This window comes from Chinchilla lanigera, unplaced genomic scaffold (assembly GCF_000276665.1).
Source record: "Chinchilla lanigera isolate Chin_1 unplaced genomic scaffold, ChiLan1.0 scaffold00009, whole genome shotgun sequence".
In the NCBI taxonomy this organism is placed as follows: Eukaryota; Metazoa; Chordata; class Mammalia; order Rodentia; family Chinchillidae; genus Chinchilla; species Chinchilla lanigera.
Window position 1 is genome coordinate 7812395 of NW_004955410.1, and position 13981 is coordinate 7826375.

At 45.2% G+C, this 13981-nt stretch overlaps 1 protein-coding gene across 1 annotated transcript in view; it reads right to left on the reverse strand.

Moving 5' to 3' along the window:
• Ccdc146 (coiled-coil domain containing 146) overlaps positions 1–13981 on the reverse strand; it is a 115143-nt gene that overhangs the window by 1693 nt on the left and 99469 nt on the right. Inside the window, exons 11-17 of the mRNA XM_013510513.1 lie at positions 11452–11540; positions 11183–11347; positions 9897–10121; positions 8201–8429; positions 2385–2513; positions 1712–1849; positions 69–317 (exon numbers count right to left, since the gene is read on the reverse strand). Coding sequence (XP_013365967.1) covers positions 69–317; positions 1712–1849; positions 2385–2513; positions 8201–8429; positions 9897–10121; positions 11183–11347; positions 11452–11540 — 1224 coding nt within the window. The remainder of the gene's footprint in view (positions 1–68; positions 318–1711; positions 1850–2384; positions 2514–8200; positions 8430–9896; positions 10122–11182; positions 11348–11451; positions 11541–13981) is intronic.

Sequence of the window (13981 nt, forward strand, 5' to 3'; positions counted from 1 at the left end):
GAGAGTTGAATCCCTGAAAACAGCCTTCCTGGTGCATTTCACGAATCAATATGGTAGCCAAAGCTTACCCGGGACTTCTCAGCCACTGCCAAGGCATACATCTCTTCATCTCGAAGAACCTTCAGCCATTGTGTCTCAATCTCTTTATTGAGCGGCAGACCCTTTTCTATCCTAGAATTGCAAGAGAAGATGAATTCTTCCTTCTCCCTGACTTCCTTCTGGAGTTCAATGGTCAAGGCTTGTTGCATGGACAGCTCAGCAATGAGAGCCATCATTTTTTCTGTAGCATCTTTGATCCTTCTCTGATAGCCGTTCATCTAGAATTAAAGAGCCAAAGCTTAGTTGATGTACACAGTTCACGTAGACTTGAAGAAAACGGCAGCCTGCTGGCTGTCTATGGTAGCGGGGGACATTCTTGCTGGAAGGAAGGAGGTTAACTGGGAGTTCACAGGAAATAACTGAAAGAGACCGCAGGGATGGAGCCCAGCATTGTGGCTGTGTAAAAGGGGACAAGGAAAGAGAAGGGAGAAAGGCAGAATATCTACTTACCATATTCGAGGTGAACAGCATTGAGGGGAACAGTTTAGTGTCTGTTTTAGGAGGGGAAAAGGAAACAGGAAAGAGTGTTCTTGCTAAGTTCTGGCTTAGTTTTGCCATTTATCAGTCTGTCCCTTATCCAGCTGTGCTGGAGAGCCTTCCTGCCATGTCAGTGTCACCCTTCGCATTTGTCTAGCAAGACGGGTGCCTTCCGAAGAGTCTGCCGTGAGCTTGGACAAACCCACCCTCAGTGAGAAAGGACTTCCTCCAGGAGAGGGAAATTCTCTATGAAAGGCAGGCAGGCCAATTTTGCAGAACCAGGAGGTGGGCTAACTCAGCCAGTGTCCGTGAGCTTTCTTGTTTTATGAGGAAAGATGTGACTTGTGCAATTTGCACCGGACTGATCAGTCTGTTAGTGGAAGTCAGAGCAGAAATGCAAAAGTCAGATTAAAACAGTGACAATAGCCTGAGATTTACCATTGTTTCCTACTTACTATGCCAAAGTGGTTTCCGGAACAGGCCCGTTTACTCACCCTGGATGTTCTTCTTATGTGCCCGGCATTCGGGAAACTAAGACGAGGGGGAACTATTGCTGCCCACCACAGCCTGCAGTGTGGGGGTGCAGGTGCTTCTCCCCGCTTCACAGCCTCATCTGCTGAGACAGTGTGTCCACTCCTTTGCGTCCCTGCCCTCAGGCCTAGCTTGAGAGCAGTACTCTTAGTGGCTGCTGGGATATGCAGTGCAGTCAGCTGCAGCCACAGGATTCTGCCCTCTGGGGTCCTCTCTATTTGTGGGTTCTGGCTGAGCTCTGGAAGGAGCAGCCATTCCTACAGACCACAGGTAAGTGAGGCCCTCTATTCAAGAAGAACTAGAAAGGATTTACACTGTGTATGACCTAGCAGAGATGACAACTGTCAGAGCTAAGTAGTTGTCCTACTAAATGGAACTTACATACTGTCACGGAAAAGCTTAGGGTTTCTGGCTGCAAAATGAACTCATTGACAGAACAAGACTGAAACTTATTTTGGACAATTCTCAGAGTCCTATGTACATTTTTATGTTTCTCTGTCCTAGAACCTGATCTCTCCAGTGCTTCTCAGTAAGCCCAGCCGTCTGGAGAAGAAAGGTCATACAAGAATAGGGCAGAAGAGAGCGGGCAGGGTCCCAGGCTGACCTTCTTGGCCAAGTGCAGTGTGTCCAGCTTGCAGGCCTCAGTTTTGCTGTAGAGCCGGTCTGTGAGCCGGGAGACGTGTTCATAGATGAAATCCTTCTCCAGTAACTTCTCCTCCTTCTTGGCCAGCAGTAGTTCCAGCTGCAGTTGAAAATAATTTCATTAGGAAAAAAAAAGCCACAGGAGGCCCAGACTTCTTTCCTACTTAGAGTGCTGTCTGGGCCTTCCCAAGCACCTGCTGTGAGGGCACAGTCCCTTCTCAGTGGCTGAAATACCTCTGGAAAGTGGGGCTGGACCAAGGCGAGACTTCCCTGTCCCTGCCCCTACCGGAACTCTGAGAGTTCTCCCCCCACCGTAACCATGGCCCTCCCAGCTCTGTCTGCGCTCCAGTGCTCTGATATGGTCCCACCAGGAACACAGGTCACCCATTCAAGAAGGCAAAATTGCTCCTTTGGGCCAAGACAGAAATGTGCTTTTGGAATCTTGAAATCACTGAATTTTTTACTTCTTTTGGAAAGTGCCTAAATCAAGCTGAGAACTTACTAGATTACATCAAAAGGCTAAGTGTCTGGAAGGATGAAGATAGACCTGTCAGTCCAACAGGAAACGGTCCACAGGTGTCTGTGAAACTACTGACAAGGAACAGAGAGACGCCATCTTAAGCAAGAGTGTTTACCTCATCTAATTTTTTGATCATTTCCTCTTGGGTCAGATCTTTTCCTGGAAGAAGGCGGGTTCTGTTCTTACCCTCAGGGTTTATAAACTCTTTCTCCAGGTCTTTTATTCTGTCCGTACACTGTGAAAACTATTAAACAAGAAATAAACATTAGTTTTAAAACTAACTCTTTAGCTTGGCAATCTTAATCAGGGCTTCGAGAGTCCCTCAGCAGGGCCAACCCCGGCAAGGTGGAGGAGAACTTTGTTGCTTCACCCCCTCATCTGGGACTTGGGGTTAAACGGTGTTGCTGCTCACATATAGGGCCATGAGGGTGACACCTAGATTTGACTGTGCAAGCAGTGTCAGAATTCTGAGCCAGTAAAGAGAAAGCTTGGCATGCTGTGTGGTTGCTCGGCTCAAAATGTAAAGCTTCCCCTCCTGGAGATTGCAACAGAGACCAGAGTAGCCATCACCCAACACACTGGGTGCCATTTTGAAATCCTCCATTGCCATTAGGTTTAATGGTATCTCAAACAAGAAAGAAGGATGACTGGGTCAATACAATGCACACTCTGAGAAACAGCCTTGGCCATTTGTGTATTTTTTGCTAAATCTCTAATTATGGCCTCATAAGTCAACTATATATATGTGCTGAATCACTGATACTCAGAGTGAAAACCATGGCTACTCCCAAGTAAGAATGGTAGCCACATTTACCTTTAGTTGGATAAGGAAAGAAGTGGCACATGGCAGCAATCAAGAGGCAAAATATTCAGCCTTCCTAAGGAATCTGTGAGTGATCAATGACATCATTTATTCTCTTAGTTTCTTCAACTGCCACATGGAAAGATAAGGCTCAGGTCATGGGTCTGATCCACTGAGTGAGACAACACCATTTAACAGCATGCCCAAGGGGCTGGGGATTTAGCTTAGCAGCACAGCGCCTGCCTGGCAAGCGCAAGGTTGTGAGTTTGATTCCCGGTACCGGAAAAAAAACAAAAAAAGAAAACTAACACCGTGCCCAAGAGTGACACAGGTAAAAGGTTAAAATTTTAACTGGTGTTTTTTCTCCCTGTAAAAAGAATTTAATTTTTTTCTGTTTTTTCCCTATCTTTTTAAATTGACCTTAATATAGAATTGAAGTATATATGCAATCAAGAGCTTGCTGTAGGACACAAAGTGAACATTAAAAATTCAGTAACTTTTGCATACACCAGTAATAAACTAGCTGAGAAAGAAATCAGGAAAACCATTCCAGTCATGAAAGCCTAAAATATTAAACCTAACCCAACTCAACCCTTAGGGACCAACCTAACAAAGGAGGTGGAAGACCTCTACATTGAAAGTCACAGGACACTGAAGAAAGACGTTGAAGACCCCAGAAGATGGAAAGACTTCCCATGTTCATGGATCAGCTGAATTAGTATTATAAAAAATGGCCATATTATGAAAAGCAATCTATAGATTCATTTCCCATCAAAATTCTAATGTCATTCTTCACAGAGCTAGAAAAAACAGTTCTCAAATTTATATGGAAGCACAAAATACCCAGAACAGCCAAAGCAGTCCTTAGCAAGAAGAACCAGGCTTGAAGGCAAGACAATACCCAATTTTAATTTATACTACAGAACCATAGTAACAAAAATAGCACAGTACTGGCACAGGGACAGGCACACAGAGTTGCACGTTCTGGCTTGCTCCTGTACTTCCATCACTCTGGGAGGCTGCGGCAGGAAGAATTTGGGCCCAGCCTGGGCAATTTAGTGAGACCCTGCTTAAAAATAAAAATAAAAATGACTGAGAATGTAGCTCAGCTCAAAGGCCCTACATTCAATCCCCAATACTGAAGGGGCAAAGAATAAACTAATGGAATAGAATAGAAGACACACAAACAAACCCACACAACTATAGCCATCTGATTGTTGAAAAGGACCCGAAAATACAAACTGCAGCCTCTTTAATAAATGGTGCTGGAGTGGAATATTCAAACAAGATCTTCATCTCTCACTCTGTACAAAAATACAAAATGGATCAAAGACCTAGATATAAGACCTGGTATGGCTTGTGTCTAGATGTCTTCCCAAAGCCTCATGTGGCCATAGGTGGGCTTTTTCAGAGGTGGCTGGATCTAGTGTGTGTGATGCTGGGATTGAATCATGGTGCAATGCTAGGATTAAGGGTGTCAGTGTTACCTGCCCTAAGGGCGGGTAGTCTGGATAAGATGTAAGGGACAGAAAGAGGCTTGTCACTTGCTGGTTGCTACTTCACTGCTAGCTGCCTTCTGCCTACCCTGCCATGGCCTGTTTCTCCTCTGCGATGCCCCTCTGCAGAGCCACCCTGCCTTGGAGCCAGGCGATTATGGACTGAACCCTCTATATACTGTGAGCCAAATAAACCTCTCCTCCTGTAAGCCAGGTGTTGGGTGTTTTGTCTCAGCAATGAGAAAAGTAACTAAAACAAGACCTGAAATGTTGAATCTGCTACAGAAAAACACAGGGAAACACTTGAAGCCATAGGCATAGGCAAAGACTTCCTGAATCGGACTTCAACAGCACAGGAAATAATAGCGAGGATCCAGAGGGACTACATCGAATTAAACAATTTCTGCACTGCTATGGAAACAACCAACAGAGTGAAGATATCCTAGGGAATGGGAGAAAATCTTTGCCAGTAACTCCTCCAACAGAGATTAATTCTTAGAATATAGAGAGAACTCAGACAACTTAACACACACACACACACACACACACACACACATACAATCAAATAGTCCAATCAATAAATGGTCAAATGAACAGATACAAAAGAAGTATAAATGGCCAATAAGTACATGAAAAAATGTGCAACATCTTTAGCGATTAAGAAAATGCAAATCAAAGCTACACTGAGATTCCATTCCATTTCATCCCAGTGCAGAAGTACTGTCACCAAGCATACAAAAACGCATCAGTGCTGGCAAGCATGGGGGTTGGGGAGGAATGCTTCTGCACTGCTGTGGATATACCCAAAGGGATTCAAGCCAGCATATGAGGGCAATACCTGTGGACTCATGTTTATTGTGGCATGATTCCTACTAGCCAAGATGTGGATCTGGTCTAGGTGCCCACAATAGATGAACGGGTAAAGGAAATCTGACATATACACACTGGTGTATTATTCAGCCATGAAGAACAACTAAGGTATGTTGTCTTCAGGGAAATGGATGGATCTGGAGATCTTGTTAAGTGAAGTAAGCCAGACTCAGACAACTATGGCATGTTTTCCCTAATATGAGGAATCTAAAAGGATGGCATGAAAGTAGAAGAGAGAATTATTATTGGAGAAGAGGCAGGGAAGAAGGGGGAGGGGGTATAGCGGACGGTAACGGAGATGGATATGAAGAAAATATACTCATTGGAACCCAGTATTTTGTAAAATTAATAGGCACTAATAAAAACACATTTAAACATTTAAAAAAGTGAAGTAACAGGAAAAAAATTTGTTGTATTTATTGCTAACAACACAATGTTTTCTTTTAATTATAAACTAAATAAGAAACAAAAATAAGGCACTTGCTTATAGAGTGGTGCCTTCACTGTATTTCTCCACTGGCATTTGAGGAAAAATTGTTTACTTTCTCTATAGAAAGTGGCATCCTGGGCTCCTAAAATAGCTCGAGGCTTCCAGACTTCCTAAAAAGGAGCTGCTATTCCTGGAACCAGGAGAGGATGACTTGTGATAACCTTCGGGTTAGTCAGTTGGACAATTAAAAACTGTTCTAAGTCCTGAAAATGACACAAGAAAAGGGAAACTTCACTGCAGATGTCACAAATAACAGGATATGACCAAGCTTGGGCCTGGAGGGCAGAATCTAAACTTGACTTGTATGAAGCCAGAACTGTCATCTGTCGCCTCCCACCCTCCAGGCACATGCGATCAGTGGTCACTACACAACCACATAGTGAAGTGCAGCGTGAACATTAATGAGAGACTTTCCACTCAGCCTCCTTAAGTGTAGAATTAATCCTGGTAGACCAGTAGGTAACTGATAACCCTTAGCCCACATGTCTCAATTTATGTGCAGTTTTCCACGACAAACGCTCACCGTTTGTCAGGGCACACAGTATTGTAAAATGCATAGTATTTCCCTCGTGGGAAATTCATGTTTGACAGCGGTAACTGTTTTTATCTAATGAAATGCCAAATATTTTTCCCAAGAACAATTTAATCCATTTGACAGGAAGTATTGATTTGAAGTTAATGCAAGGGATATGCTTACCTAACACAGAAGAAATTGTCTGGTTTTATATCTTATTGACCTAATTGATTTTTTAGCCATAGAGTCTTGCTATGTATTCCAGGCTGCCATGAACTCACTATGTAGCCCAGGCTAGCCTCGAACTTGGGGCTATCCTCCTGCCTCAGTCTCCCACAAACTGGGATTACAGGGGTGTGCCACCACGCCCAACTCGATCTTATTGATTTTAAAGTCCTTTTACAGGGCATGTTAATCGTCAAGGATGGGCAAAGACAGACTGAGGCTGTGTTCAGAGAAAGAGCAGGAGAACCAAGTTACTCACTGAATGGAGACGAGTATGGCTTTCCTGGTGGGGGACATGGGATGGGAGGGAAAGACCAGCTAAGAAGCGGGTGAGGGGATACCACATGGAGGACTTCTCAGGGAGGACTCTGAAGGCTGTGGACTACTGAGATGTAATGTGAAGTTCTTCGCATTTTTGTAGACTCCACACAGCATTGCCCCAACTCTTCAATGAAATCTGTTCAGACAAAGGCCTTGCACAAACGGCCTTGTGCAGGTGTGACAGAAGAAACAGACATTCTGGAGTTTGCACCACTGTGGCACAGAAGTGCAACAGACGCTGCAGGGGCTGGGGAGGGGATCCCCCAAATAAGCCACAGAGATCCTGGGGAGATGCTGTGAGCGCCAGGGGGCGCTGTGCCGACTCATCTGAAACTGGCCTTCACCTGCTGAAGAAGCAGAAGTGTTTGTGGCTAACACCCAAGCACACACCAGAGCCAGGACCCCGGTGGATTTGCACAACTGCAGGATGCTGTCACCTACAAAGACACACTCGAAGGCGTGCAGTGTGAGAGGACCCTTGCCCACGTCCATGAAGTTCTGGTCTGGAAGACCCCAAACTGTGTCCACAGAAATCGCACACAAAACATTTACCTGCACACTGGAAGACTCTTCTAGATGCTTGATCATTTTAAGAATAATTCTTAATATCCCTGAAGATAGAATTTTCTTTAAAATTTTTGCACTTTCCCAAGATTTCACTAACCAAACATGTCTTAATTTTATAACCACAAAAACATCAAAAGCTCACCTGATATTTTAGAAAACATTATAGATTAGAATTTTTTCCTGCTACATTGAGTCAACAGGGAAAGTTGAGGCTAGGAATTACTGTCAGTTTAATTTTTTCCTTCCATTAAGGGAAAAAAAACAAAAACTATTACATGTGAAAACAGTAGCCTGTTTTAGTTTTTTGCTATTGTATGTTTGAATTTTTTGGACTTTATTCCACTTTCAAGAAAGGCTATGCCCGGGGCCAAGTCAGCAAATGGTAGAGGAATTACAGAGGGGAACAAGGCCCTCATTATGGGAGCTTGCAAGTGGGAAGAAACAAGCTCCATGCCAGAGGGCAGGGTACCAAAACCAAGCACCAGGTGCTCTCAAACTCTTTACGGCAAGCTCCAGCAGCGGAGTTACACCGGGCAAGAGAGCTTAGATTGCTGAGTCCAGAGAGAGGTCCCGTACTCATGTGCTCCAGAGCGGAGGAAGGGAGAGGGAGTGAGGTGGCCTGGATGCTTCATGCCCACAGCCCCACCTGAATCTGGAGGACGGCGAGCTCCTCGTCCAGGGCTCTCTTCGCTGGCAGTAATTTCTGTGACACGAGAATCTGTCTTTGCTTCTCTGCAATCTTCAACTTCAGGAACCGGATCTTTTCTTCCAGGGTGTGTATTTCAATGTCCCCATTTAGTTTCAGCTTTTCTTGGATGTCTATTTTTTCATAAAAAATGGCCACTTCCTCTTCCCGCTCTATCAGCTGGACACCACTGGTCAAATTCAGAGAAAGAGGCTAAGTGGGTGCCGAGGCCGCTGTTTTATTAGACACTGTGCTTCCCTGGCTTTGGGCACAAATTAGACCTGAGCACCGTGGAACCCCAGAGGCAGGGGCCATTGGGCAGTGGCTCATGAGCGCGGCTGCACCCTGGCCGGGCTGGGAGGGCTGGTGAGCCTCTCAGCTCTGAGGCCGCCGTGCAGCTAGACGGTGGGCCATGGTGTTTCTGTAGGTCCCAAAGCTTTTCCTGGAGTGGAAAATACGTCCTTCCTAATGCACAAGCAAAATGGTCCCATGGTCCGCTTTCCTGCAGACCCTTTCTAGGGCGTCAGATTTGCCAACCACGGCCTGTCCAGATACACTTAGGCAGGGGCCAGGGAATGTGTTCCTGCTCGGTATGACTTGCCAGGCCCATTAGATTCTTTTAAAGCTGAATATCTCCGGATGCTAATTTCCCCATAATCAGGCAAAAATCAGCCCTTTGTAAACCTGCAGGTGCGTGGGGGGCAGGGAGGTCCTTCCTTGAAAGGAGATGATGTCAAAGAGGCAAAGAATCTTCTGATGCTAGCAGCTCTGGTCTGAGCAGGGCTGGGGAACATTAATCACCCACGTGCTTTGGTTTGTGGCAGGGGCCAATTAGAATTACCCCTGCCCCCGCGATCCACCAGCCCTTTAAAAAAGGGCTTTTCCTCCAGGCAGCGGCCTTCCATGCACCTGCAAGCCATTACTGATAGTTCCATTTGTTTCTATCTGTCTCTCTGTCCTTCCTCCAAACACATGCGCACAGTGGGCTCCAGATCTTGTCTTATTTCTCTGTCAAAGACTCTTCTCATGACCAAGTTCTCCTAACAGTAGAAGCCAGCAGCAGTCTGACTGCCCTTTTACTCTCTCGGGGTCTAGAACTCCAGTGTCTTACATGGAGTACCCACAATCAAAGTTTAATTTAAGAAAGCCTGATGCCAGGTCTGAGTACTCTATACTTTCACATTACAGTTTCTCAGAGCACAAGCAACTCGCGCTGCTAACGTAGCAAACCGATGAATGATAGAATGGCAATGTAGAAGAAATACACTGTTCCTCATGCCTTAGGTACTTGTTGAGAAAATGAACTGGGAGAATAGTTTGATAAATGTAAGGCCAAGCTTGCCACCAAAGTGGATACAAGTTTCAAAGGCTGATTTATGTCAACTATGTGGAAAGAACTGGATGCTACCAAAGGTATCCTGAACGACAATCTGAGGAAGCTCTGTGATCCTCAAATGGGCAACTTCCGGAACCCTCCTCTTTATTTCTTTTATAAAGACAGCATTTCTTATTTCCAGGCAAACCATGCAGCTCCCTCCTTTCCAAGGACTACTGACACCTGACTGGCATGTCTCTCACTCTGCCTTCACATCTCCATCTAACCAGGGTCAGCATAGAAACGGAACCCACCTTCTCTATCTAAGTGTTTGGTGTTTACCTTTCGTTTCTCCGCTGGACCGCTTTCTCGTACTTTTTGCGAAGCTGCACCATCTCCTCCTCTATCACAGTGATCGTGTGCGCCAGTCTGTCCAGGTTGTTCAATTGCCTCTCCTTCTTCTCTTTCATCTCCTGAACTTTTGATACAATTTTGCATACATCGTGTCGCATGCTCTCTCTGATGGTAATGTTGTTGGCCTGCTTCAGCAGGCTGCTTTGTAGCTTTCTTTTAAAATAATGGGAAAGTGGATAAGTTTAAGCAGTTCTAAATAGCTCCTGCTTCCGTGTGTCCTTGGAATGACGACAGTAGTAGCAACGAGGAGATTCATTATATGATACTCTTCTACCCTTGGGGAATGCCTGCTATTTGCCTAGGTCTTAGGTCCTCCCTCCCGCCCAGGCAGGACACCTTCCCGTTGTGCCCCACTGCCTGCTCCCCCTTTGTCAAAACCGGACATTCATCACTGCGCTTCTCTCCCCAGGGGACTGTGCAGTCGAGGACAGAACTGGTCCCATCTGAGAATATCTGTTGGCCCTCAGGAGACGCGTGGCACAGTGCTGAATGAAATCACTGCCTCTGTCCTTTACTTTCACGTTGGATGAGACCCAGCTTAGGTCTTACCACCCCTACCTCCAACTGAGGCTGTCTTTGCTAAAGGAAACTGGGTGACAACTGCTGACACAAAAAGTTCAGGCTGTATCCAGTCACGAGATCCACTTCAGCACATGGTAACTAAGAAATTAATGAAATACCATTGGCCAGATATCCTTCTGAGGGTTATTATGTGGACGAGCTCACTAAATAAGCCACAGTCCATTTGCATGGATAAGGAAAGTGAGCCCAGAGAGAGGGAAGGTCGCTTGCCTGAGGTCACACAGCTAACGAGCAGCAGGACCACTCTGCAATATTGCTACCCATAACCCCGTTCGAGGCTTTCAGTCTACAGCCAGGGGAGGCTGACTGCTAAACAATTTGGTTCTTTTTCAACTTCAAATGCAAATGATCAGATCTGTGCCTTTCTAACTGGGCAGAAGAAAATCATCAAATCATCACAGTAAATGTAGTTGTACTTTAGTTTTTCATTCATAATGTGATGACTCTCAAACAGACAGGTCAGCAACTGCGTCCAGATGTTTAGATTATTTATTATCTATGAGCAAGGTGTCTGAAGAGGGCTTTGCCAGCTCTCTAAGGGACTAATTTTCTATTTGTGCTCCCTAGGTCATTTCTGAGTTCAGCTGAAATGGAAGAAGAGGCTTTGGAAGGACAGTAGCTACAACTGTTACCTTTCCTGAGTCACCGCACTGCTTCTTAAAATTTCCAGCTCATTTAGTGACATCTTATGCCTTTCTCTTATTTCGTTTACTTTCTGGTGAGCTTTGTGCAGTAGGTTAACAAACTTGTTTCTTTCATTTCGAATTGCGTCATACAGTTTAGCAAATTCTTTGAGCCTGGGGAAATACAAAGTTTTGTGAAATGCAAGTTTTGTGAAACTCGCAAACTGAAAATCAGCTTCCCCCGTCTAAATAGCGGAATCATTACGTAATTCTTTTACCTCCGATGAATTTCACGTCTTTTCTTCTTGTGTACCCTGATTTCCAGATCCTTCGCTTTGATTTCCTTGACGAGGTTGTTGTATTTTTGCTGAAACGTAAGGAATAGTCACGACTTATGAATATGCCCTGCCGAACTCCTCCTCAGACCTGCACATAGGAAGGCATGCTCACCCTGGCGGTTGGCTTGTACTCCTCAGGGGCAGATCTGAAAATGGTCTGGCGTGCTGAACTGATTCCCGCTAGGAGGATACATCTTACTTAAGGAGGAGGAAGAGGAGAGAGGAGAAAAAGAAGAAAGCGCACACAGGTTGGGTTAGAGGAAAAGTAGAGTCTGAGAGAAGAGCGGCTGTGCTTGCCTGGGTGAGCTTGTGCGCGACAGCGAGGGTCTATGGGAAGTTTGGACAAAGGCCATAGACTGAACCCTTCGTGGCATTTCATGAGAGACTGAAGCAGGGATTCTGAAACACTGTCCATTCTTTTGTTTGAGGGGTGTTTTCCTACACAGTGAAGTAGTATTGTAGGCCCGCTCTAGGATTCCATATGAATATTTTTAAAAAGAAAGCAATTATACCTCTAAAATCTTAAAACATTAGCAAGTGCTAAGTACACTGGAGAGGTTCTTCAGATTTAAAGACAGCTGAGCCCTTCCTCCAGGGTAGGATAAGGAACACATTTGAGTAGGAGACATTTCTGGGAGGAACCAGAGGGAGGAGGTTCTGTCAGTTCTCTCACGCAAGCTGTGTAAAACCTAGCTGGCCTGAGTGATCTGAAGCGAACAAGCCATCAGAGACAAGACTGGTGTACAGCAATTTTATTTTATATTACTCTCCGTGAGAATGGGAATCCAGAAGCTAATTTTTAGGTAACTGTATATGAAGATTAAGATACAGGTATAAAACATAGCGTCATCTACTCTATCTTAGGGTGACAGCAACATCTTTTTTCTCCAGTGTTTGTCTTTTCTTTTTAAAAGGGGATGTACAAAGGAATGTGATCTGAAAGGAAAATAATGATGCTTTATGCCTTCTTCTGGAAATTATAGCTAACTGCAACTAACGGTTCACAGGGTAATCCCAATGCTACAAATACTCAAGGAATAAACATTTTCCTTTATCAACTTCCATATCTCAAAGGAAGAACTGTCTTGTGCTTTAATGTAAATGAACTTGTCTTACACCAGGTTTGATATGCATAGATGAGTCACACGCAGAGAACAGCTGTATCAGTTTTGGAGGTTAAGTAGAACTTGTCTAATTCATAAAACACACCAGCTTTCCTATCACAGTGAAGTAGATCTCTGGGGTTCCTAAAATTTCTCAAGAGAAAAGAGAGGGAGTTTTTAACTCTGGAAAACTCTCAGGAGTGGGCGCTTCCCCGCCAGTAGCAGGTGGTTCTGAGAAGATGGTTCCGGGCCAGCCCCGTCCCAGACCCTGACTTGGTGGCGGGAGGCCTTCTCAGGTCTCTGCTCCTCCTGCTGCTGGTCCAGTTGCCTCTCTTTCCCATTCCTGCCCGGACATTATCTTTCCCACTTTACCCTTCTGGGACCCAACTGTGCCAGAGCTCTGCTGGGCTTGCTGCAGCCTTGGCGGTGCAGGTCACGACTGAGTGACCTTCACGTCTCACCTCTCTGCTCTCCGGTGTCACCATCTGACACCCCTTCTCCCCCCTCATGCCAGCCGTGCTGACCTTCTGGAGTCTCAAGTGTTAAGGTGGAGAAATACATAGCGAGTGGGGATGTGAAGAGTGTGCTGAGGGCTCTGTGGCATAGATCTTTTTCCTCCGGTCTTGTCTGTAAAGTCTCCCCAACCCCATTGCTTACTAATGCTCTGGTGTGTGTGAGTTCTTTCTGGGGAAGGAGAAGAAATGCCATCCCCTGTAAATAACTGCTCAGAATGAGAACAAAGGTTGCACTTAGAAACAGCCAACATCTGTGTCATACGAGCAATTCAAATATTCCATTTGGGGACTATGTTGTATCATATTCATTTTTAGCAGGGGATTTCTGGGTATAATGTGGACATAGTCCTCATGTGGAATCAATGATTCTAATGTTAGGGTTTTAGCTCGTATGGCAGAAGGGTTTTGTTCTGGGATGTTGTACTGGGCCATCTCTGGCACTATGTAGGAACCTAGGAAAAACAGGGCATGAAGCAGTAACTAAGGGTATCCGGGCATTGGTTTGAATGATATTTGCATGAACTTAGAAGGGAGATTTGTTGAATGCTATTGCTCTTGAGTTGTTACCAGGCAAATTACAGTAGGATCTGTGTTGAGGGTGACCCCTGATTCTAACTGTGGTCTGTATAGCAGCCAGTCCTGTCCACTGGCGGTTCCTACCTTGTACTTCGAAATCACCAAGTGTTCAACTCTGCTCCTTATTGTGATTGACCTGTTCCCCTTCCCCCTGTCTCTCTGTCTTAGTTATTTTCTCACTGCTGAGACAAAATACCTGACACCCAAAGTTAAAGGTGGGGAGGTTTACTTTAGCTCACAGTTTGTAGAGGTTTCAGTCCTTGGTCAACTGGCTCC